Source organism: Myotis davidii, unplaced genomic scaffold (genome assembly GCF_000327345.1).
Source record: "Myotis davidii unplaced genomic scaffold, ASM32734v1 scaffold107, whole genome shotgun sequence".
Lineage (NCBI taxonomy): Eukaryota > Metazoa > Chordata > Mammalia > Chiroptera > Vespertilionidae > Myotis > Myotis davidii.
The window spans coordinates 5999077-6008837 of NW_006383012.1; the positions used below are offsets into that span (position 1 = coordinate 5999077).

The 9761-nt window shown below is 36.1% G+C and overlaps 1 protein-coding gene across 1 annotated transcript in view; it reads left to right on the top strand.

The window, feature by feature from the left end:
• Positions 1–9761, top strand: part of ATRNL1 (attractin like 1) — a 443329-nt gene that overhangs the window by 112333 nt on the left and 321235 nt on the right. The window contains exon 21 of the mRNA XM_006778755.2: positions 2094–2187. Coding sequence (XP_006778818.1) covers positions 2094–2187 — 94 coding nt within the window. The remainder of the gene's footprint in view (positions 1–2093; positions 2188–9761) is intronic.

The following is a 9761-nucleotide window of genomic DNA, read 5'->3' on the forward strand; positions in this document are numbered from 1 at the left end:
CTTTTGCCCCTCACCCCCCCACTCTAACCGTCACCCCCCTGTTGTCTGTGTCCATTGGTTAGGCTTATATGAATGCATACAAGTCCTTTGGTTGATCTATCCCTCTATACCCCCACCTCTCCTACCTTCCTTCTGAGGTTTGATGGTCTGATCAATGCTTCTCTGTCTCTGGATCTGTTTTTGTTCATCAGTTTATGTTGTTCATTATATTCCACAAATGAGTGAGATAAATATCATGTGATATTTATCTTTCTCTGACTGGCTTATTTCGCTTAGCATAATGCTCTCCAATTACAAGGCAGTATTAATATGAAACTCTGCAAGTTAACATGAAGAGAGATCATGGAACATTCATTCACTGCTTATGAAGTTGCATGCATGTACCAGTATATCTCCATGTCCATGTCCTGCTATTGCTTGATGATCGTTTTTTTCCTTCCTTGCATTTCTATACCTTGTAATTTATTTCTGTCATTCTCACACGTTGTGTTTCCATAGTTAATTCTATAATTCTAAAGGAAAAAATTATGCTGATTTATTTAAATATTCATAATGAAGAAAAATTCACTTTTATGTAAAAATTTCTTCTAGAAAAAGAAAACAGGTTCTTAAAAATCTACCTAATATGAACTTATTTTTCAGTGTGTAGGGGCATGTGTATTTATAGTGTCGATTTTTAAAAATAAATAATTTGAAACAATTAGCAAGAAACTTAGTGTTCACTTTATTTTATTTTTTAAAATGTATTTTATTGAGTTTTTACAGAGAGGAAGGGAGAAGGATAGAGAGTTAGAAACATTGATGAGAGAGGAACATTGATCAGCTGTCTCCTGCACACTCCCTCCTGGGGATGTGCCCGCAACCAAGGTACATGCCCTTGACCAGAATTGAACCTGGGACCCTTCAGTTCGGAGGCCGACGCTCTATCCACTGAGCCAAACCGGTTAGGGCAATACTTTATACTTTAATCAAAGCCAATGATTCAGCTTATTTTTATATTTGCATGTGAACCAGGATAAGACCACATTACTTCATTTTTGTCAATAGGATGGTTCAACTTGCCCAGCAACACAGTATTTCTCATTAAAGGATTTTAAAAGGGCAGTGACGTGGTCACCAGAGATAGAATATGTCTCTGGACGGCGGGATGATTTGGAGCCTAGAAATACTAACAGTGGAGAGATCAGATATGTGATAGCATTGGTGTCAGTAAGAGAACATGGGTGACAGTATTTGAATGCTGCTGTCATGATGAAAAGGAGGGGACATGTAGAAACTAGAACCTTCCAATTCTTTGGATATTGGGCACAATAAAGTGTGAGGTTTGTGTTCTAAATGACTGAAACACTGCTCTTGAACAAGAAATTCAAAGTAAGGAAATGAAATAAGTTCATATGAACCAAATCCACTGTGTTGAACTCTTACATAGCTATGTTATGTTTCAATTAGTTATGGAAAGCTAAAATGGGGAATGATCATGGGGAATGATCTCAGAAGTGTAAAAGGATGATATTGGGGGCAAGTAAGTAGACATGCTTTTTTATACAACATATTACTATATTTTTGTTGCAGAAAGAATAGTGGACATAATACATTTATTAAGTGCTGGATATGTGTTAGGTATTTTAAAATACATTCCCTCATTTGATTCTCACATTAATCCTGGGGGCCAGTGTCATTAGTTCCTTTTGCAGATGAAGTGACTAAGCCGAGAGAGGTTACAATTGCATTTCCCAACGCACATCTCTAGGGATTGCGGATGCACATTTTGAAGCCAGGCTGCTTGACTCCAAAGCTCTTGTGTTATTTGAGACCCATTTCATGAGTAGATATCCCAAGTAGAAGTGGAAAGAAGCCCAAAGAAGAATGAGAAAAATACTCAGATCCATATATCCCACGGACTTGAAAGAGTTTCACAAAAATTTTAAATAAGTGACTTTACTTCCCTTTACTTAAAAATAACTTCTATAGTAACCCCTCGTGTTTGGATGGCAAGGGAAAATCCATGGTATGAAAATAAGGTAATGAAACCTCCCCTGAAGTGTGATGCACATTTGTGATGGAGAATATTCATTTTGGTTTTGACTTTGCAGCTTGTACATGCAGCGGCCATGCAAACGTCTGTCACATGCACACAGGAAAATGTTTCTGCACAACCAAAGGGATCAAGGGTGATCAGTGCCAATTGTAAGTAAAAATGATTGTTTGGAACTTTTGTGGGTTGAGTTTGTGCTGAAGAACTAATTTTTGTAGGTTTTTCCCTTTTTAAGTTTAGTGTTGTGGTAGTTAAGTAACCAGTATTATTGTAAGCTATGTTTACTTGGGTTCTATCAATTCTAATAAAAAGGTAAGCCTTTTAAAATGACAGTTTTGTGGAGGCTTTAAAACAGAGTCCATAGACTAAGTTTGTATTTTGTATTTCTCTAAAAAGAAGAAACATTCTTATTTTTTTTCTGGAAAACTCATGTTATATGTAAAATCTGAATTGCCATCTTTATAATTGTCCTTTGTATCTCATTAAGTAATTAAAATCCAATGTTTTTATGCCTTTATTTCTTTTGAATCTTTTATTATTAGTCCTGATATTTGTAATCCTTTAAACCTTTCAAGTGGTTTCTTATACTCATCTTTTCCCCTCTATGTCAGTAGACAGAAACTTTTGTTGTTACTGTACTCCCAGTAGTTTTATGAATGGTTATTGTGCTTTTATAATTTGTTTTCTCAAGATTTATTCCCCTCCCCAGATAACTTTTAAGAAGCAATTGTTTCGTGTTATCTGAATGTTTTCCCTTTTTATCTGTATTCATATATTCATATATTAAAAGTGTTTTTATAGTTTTGCATTGTATATATGCAAATACTTGTTTATATTATAAATGCACTATATTTGACACAAACCATAAATGCCAACTATAATATAGTTATAAAACATTAATAAAAGATTTTCTAAAACTGTGACTATATAAAAAATTATATCCAAAGAAGTCTAACCAAAGAAAATAATTATTTTTTTTATTGAGAAGAAATATATTTTTAGCTGTAGAATTATCCTAAACATTTCAAGTTAGATGATTATGTCTTTGACTAGTTACTGAGCTATCGTAGGTTTTCAAATTCTGAGAAGATGAGCAGAACCAATTTTATTTCTTCTCCATCATCTCTAAGCTTAAAAATGAGGCCAGAGCATAAGATTGTAGGGGCGTTCTTAGTGAGGAAGGCGATTTTGGTCTCATTACCAGTGGGATGAAATCAGAGTCCTGTGCTCTCGGAAAGAAGGGAAGGGTGCCTTAGGCACTTCACCGCTGCCTGTTAGAAGCAGAGCCCACATCAGGGCATGTGGCCTCGGCATTTGCACAGGGTTTCATGCTCCCAAGGGCGTCATGCTTGCTTTAATGTTCTGTTCCATATTGAAATCTTTTTGTTTTAAATATATTTTTATTAATTTCAGAGAGGCAAGGAGAAGAGGGAGAGAGAGAATCATGGATTTGTTATGCCCAGATTTCAAGATCCCCCAAAGGACATCACTAGGGAGTACCGAGTCTGATGCAAAAGCATAGAGTCTTTATTCAAGCCTGGGGCTTGGTCCCTCTGTCTCCCCTACTGACTCAGCGATAGGGTGAGAGAGAGAGAGAGAGAGAGAGAGAAAGAGAGAGAGCGAGCCTGGAGTTCCAAGAGAACAAAGAATTTATAGGGCTTGGGGTCAGGGGGTGGGGGCACAGTCTGACCACTGATTTGGCCGATTCCAGTTGGTTGAGTGAGGGCCGGGGGCTAGTGATGCAAGGGCAGGGTGCAGCTAGGGTCTGGTTGCACAAAGACGGGGGTGGCTAGCATACTTTCGGCCTTGGGCTGGTTTCCCCCACTTTCCCATTGGCCGAGATGAGGGCAGGCTGAGTAACTGATACATTCTGTGGCTTTTTCTTGGAAGAGGGGTTAAGGACACAGCTATCAGTCCTGTTCTGTCCTTTCAGATTGACTGCCTCCTGCACACCTCCTATCGGGGATTGAGTCTGCAACCAGGGCATGTTACCTCACTGGGAATCTAACCTGTGACCTCCTGGTTCATAGATTGACACTCAACCACAGAGCCATGCTGGCCAGGCCATATCAAAATTCTGAATAAATTTTTAATAAGAGTCCTGCATTTCCATTTTACATTACTCTTTGATTTCCTCTCAGCCCCCTCTGCCATGAATTATGTAACAGGTCCTGATCATAAGCAACAAGTGTTCTATTTTTGTTCTGAGATCCCATGATGAAGATGAGCACTGACATTTTCAATTTGTACTGCACTTCTGCATCAATGATGTAGCCATCCACAATAATTATTATCTCTGATGCGATGTAGCACTTTAATAACATTATTTTTTCTCCAGATGAGAGAGCAGCATTTTAATTCATTGAACTTATGGATTTATAAGTTTAGATATACGGAGTTACAGGGTTTGGCATATGTGTGAAATACTAAAAAGTAAATTATATAGTTCTGAATGATGGGATTACATTTACCCTAGTTCTTTATGCATGATTTTTTATAAGCAGAGGGAAAATTGGACTACTGATTTTTAAAGAGTATTTTGTAGATACAATTACATTCATTAATTTTTTGTTTTATTTATTTAGCTTTTGAGTGTGGGACAATGAAAGATAGGGCCATTATTCCCTAAAGCAGTTATTTCCTATCGCGTGCTTACAAAATGCTCTTGTTAGAAAGCAAAGCTAGTTATTCATCTCAGCAAACAATGATTAAATGAGTGCTTGGCACTATTAATGAAGATTAATAACACAGGGTTTTTGCTTAAAGTATTTTTCAAGCTAGCAGTGGAGACACAAGCCAAAATATACTAATTTCGTACATTAGTGATTCGAAATGCTTATCAACCCTTCCCTCTTCTCAGAATTTCTGTTCAGCTTTAAGTATGTAATCGGACATCACATATTCTTGTGTATTTTTTATAACCTCTCCAAACTGAAATTGGTTCTCCTCCTATTTGTTAATTTGTCCCTTGCATCATCTTTGTATTTGCTTGTATTCTTTATTGCAGTGAAATTCTTTGGGGACCATTGCATCAATAGCACAATCCCAGTGTTCAATAAGTTTATTTAATGAAATGGAATGAAAAAAGGATTGAAGGCATACTGAAAAGGGAGGGAATAATTCATCATCTGGGGATAAGGGGACTCTGAGTAGAGGACATATGAGCTGGAACCTGAGGGAGGAGTGCCGTTGTTCTGGGTAGAGAATATCGTAAACAGTGAAGCAAAATCAAGAATGAACATGGTTATAGAATTTCCAGTTTTGCTCAAGGATGTAGAGAGCTGGAAAGAGCTTCACTTCTGCCTTTGCAATGAAAGAAACAAAAGCTTGGCACGTGACAAATTTATGAATTTTCATGAGAGCATTGGAAGAATTGAGATCACAAGGTAACCAGATGGCTTAAAATCTAAAGAGAAACAAGAGTTCAGAGAGAGATGGGACTTGAGGACTAGCTTATCCAGAATGAAATAACTGGAATCTTAAGAGTTCAGCTGAGGTGGCTAATAAATTAGTGCTCACGTGTGCTCTCGACAGAGGGTGAAGCTCCTGACGGCCACAGAAACGGTGGAGTTCACACCATTTTCAGAGGTTTTATTTTTCCCCATGACACCCACCAGCTGCTCCTGGAAAAATTGAAGAAATTTTTAAGAATGTGTTTCTTATGGTATAAGAGTGTGTTTTGTGGGCGGGTTTTGATATTGGGATCCAAATGTTCATTTAAAGGGGCACCAAATTATTCACCTGCCAGAATAATGGAAGTTCTCATTCTGGCCCTGGCCTGAAACACAGTGGAAACTCAAAATGGCAACTAAAAGCAAATTTAATGAAAATATGAACTCTACTATAAATATACGTGTGAAGTAGTATTTTCTATGAATATTGTTTACTTTTGAGGAGCTATTTTTTTCCACCTTTACCTTTTGTCAGCAATATCTGAGATTTTTACCTATTTTAATCTATTTATGTTATATATAGCCTTGTTTTTGGTTGTGCCGGAAGGCAGAGGATGATAACAATGCCTTTTTCATTTTAGGAAGACCAACGTGTGCCCTCTATAATAGCAATAATTTTGGTTATTGCAATTTCATTTTATTGTTTTTATTAGTGTTCCTTTTTTAAAAAACTAAAGTCTTAAGTTTATTATAGTTTCTAATTGTCTTTTATGGTTTCCAGTTTTTTAGTCAGGTTTTTAAGCTTGTTCATTATCTCCTTCCATATAAAAAAGTTATTTCAAAGCCCGTGTCTTTCCCCAGCTAATATCTAAATTCCCATGGCTTTATTTACATGAGCCTTTGTTTCTGCTGGCTCCTGTTCTTGTTTTATTATCAGTTCCCAGCCCTGGTTATTTTTTATTTTTGTACTGGATACTGTATTTGCAAAATTTATTTACAGATAGTTTGAGACCTTGAATGGAATCTTTTTCCGAAGGGAATTGAATTCTGCTGTGTGCCTGAGGGCAGTAGTAATATAAGGATGATTCAAGTTAGAGCTTCAGTCTCTGGAAGGACTTTCTGTGTCCTTACTCCTAAGTTTAGTCCTTGAAGGACTTTCTATGTCCTTTCTCCTGAGTTTAGTCTTTGTTGCTTAGCTCACCAACCTTTGGTGGGCCTAGATGCTAGTTCTTTTTCCTGCGAAATACTATTTCCATTCATAATCAGGGACAAAGGGACCTGCCAATAACCTGGGATCCCGTCCTCCGCATCCTGGCTTGGTAATATTTTCGCTTTTTTGCTCTCCAATGCTTTTACACATTAAAAAATAAAAATCTACTCTTTTTAGTTTTCTTAAACTTACTGTTATTGGATTCTGAAGTCTACACAGTCTTGTAATTTTAGAACCTGTACCTCCTAAACTATTTGAGGACTTGTCATACCTTCATGTCTGAATTTTTATTGGTTTTTATGATAAGTTGCCTTGGATATATGGCATCGATATTGATACTGATGTACTTCAATATATTTTTGTTAATATTATATGATCTTATTTTTATGGGTTTCTTTAGAAGAAAAACAAAGGAAAAGCAATTGTTTTACCTTGTGTATAAATTTCATAATTTCTGATAAAAACACAAATGTGTTTATCAGATTCTCAGCTGTTTTAAATAATCTGTCATATTTCAAAATTGTGCAATTAGATATATTCCCTCCTTTTTTAGTTTCTGAGTAGAAAAATTATATCTCATTATAAGGTTTATATTCATATATATCCAAATATTTAAATCTGTAGAAAAAAATGAAATGCCATATTTTAACACTTAGAAACATGAATTATATAATTTAAAGTGGAATTTATAATGTAATGTGATCATTCATATAAATGATAATCATTATTTTAGGTGACATGTAATGACAATATTTACCCTTTCAAACTCCCTACTACATAATTCAGCCTAAATTTGTTTCCTAAAAAGGCCTGGCTGTTTGCTTAGTTTGCTTAGTGAGAAAAGAGAATGATTATCTCTTTGCTTAGACACAGAAATACTTTGAAGTTGTCTTTTTAATTAAGCCATGCAGAAAACTTCTGAAGGTTTTTAACATTTGTATCTAATCTTTATACAGAATGATTTGAAAGAGAAAATACATTTTCTTGAACGGGCCAAATAATTTCAACAATGCAAAATAAGACTTTTCTGAAAAACAGACTAGAAAGAAATTTTACTTTTGTGTTACTAAACAGTGGTTTATTACCGAATAAAACACAGTTTAAAACATTTTTTTATTCTGATAATTTTAAATTTATATATAAGGCAAAACTGCCTTAAAAAAGAATTTAGAATTTCCTTTGTTTATAATACTGTTTTCTCTTTTTGTTGAAAATAGTTTTTTGTGAGGTCCTCCATTCTGATACTTTAACTTGCATTTATTTAAGAAGTCTACAGTGAAATTGAAGATTATGACAATCTTGATTTCAGATCACTTTATCTTTTGAAAATCTATAACACTGTGCTAAACATTTCAGTATAACAGCTGATTATACTTATAACAGATTAGCTTAAATGGTTTTATCAATTTTTTTCTGCCTGTGGGAAATGAGATGGGAAGATCATTTGTTCGCAAAACACAGCATTGGGTATAAGTGGTACATTTATACATGCATTTACAAATTTATACATTTATTTGAGATTTCATTTATTTCATCCTTTGTAATGAAGGTATGTTTCTATGTGCGGTGAGTCTGCTATTAGAATGCATTTACTTTACTAGTAAATAAGATCTTGGATTTTGATTAGAGATGACAAGTAGACCTGAATTCTTTCGTTCCCTCTTTCTTCTTGTCCTTTTTGAGTGAGTTAAACTTGAGACAAATTTATCTGATTGGACATGGCATTTGTTATGAAAAGGGAAAATGGATTGTTCTTGCCTGCTCTCACACTTTACTGTGATGATTACAACTTCCATAGGTCCTCTGCATTTATGAATCAGTGCTCAGAGTTATGCTATAAGCAAGAGCTCTCCCTTCTCCACCATGTATTCATTATTGCTATGAACACATGCATTCTTATTTTCCTAATGGTTTGTAATTCACTGCTATACTTAATCACTTGGCACTCAAACTGCCCCAGATTCGGCCATGGAACAACTTCAAGCTGGAGCTTACGTTTTTGTGACATGCTCCCATCACTTAGTGAACACATTATATTTGTCCTAATTCAAACCTAGAATCATCAGCCCTCCCCTAGCCCTTTTTTGTTTTGTTTTGGTAGAGCTCTGGTACCTTGTAATGGAGAATCACTCATAACAGAGATCAATATCTTTGTACTACGTGCTTTTTGCTGCAAGGTGTACTTACTTTGTGGCCTGTTCAGAAAACAGAGTTAGAGAATAATAATTTATTTACGTACACAAATAAATACACATCAGTGCATACTTCCAATTCCAATTCATCTCCACAAGGTTCTGTTGGGTCTTTTTCATTTTAGTAATTGTGTCTTCTTTCTCAGTAAATCACTGACTCCAGTGACATAAACACATTCCTCACTTGCTCAATTTTACAATATAATGCATTTAAAAATTCGTTCAGAATTGCTTTATCTATGTTATTATTCAATAAGTAAACATACTAAAAGGATTTTAAAGTTTGATTCCAATTTTCCCTCCTCCCCCTCAAACTGCCCACGTTGGAAGTATACAGTCAATTTTTTGAGGAACCCCCACACAGTTTATTATAGTGCTTGCACCAGTTTGCAATCCAACCAACAGGGCACAAGGTTTGCCTTTTCTTTACATCTGCCAATGTTTGTTGATTTATTGGTGATAGTCATTCTGACAGGTGTCAGGTGACATCTCAGTGTGGTTTTAATTTGCACTTATCTGGTATTTAGTGATAGTAAGCATCTTTTCATATGTCTGTTGGCCATCTGTAGGTCCTCTTTGGGGAAATGTCTTCAAATTCTCTGCCCAGTTTTCAATTGGATTTTTTGTTCTTTTGGTGTTGAGTTGTATGAGTTCTTTATAAAATTTGGATATTAACCCCTTATTGGATATGTCATTGGCAGACATCTTCTCCCACTCAGTAGGTTCTCTTTTCATTTTGTTGATGGTTTAGGGGCGTTCCTCAGCCTGTCCTGCCCCCTCTCACAGACTGGGAGCACTCAGGAGCAGGAGGTGACTGGCCATCAGGGGAAGGCAACGCCCCATCACACCCCTGCTGCTATCACTGCCGGCAGCGTAAACCTTGGCCAGCCCTGGTTACCTGAGCCTCAGGTAGCCCTGGGTGGCTGGGCAGC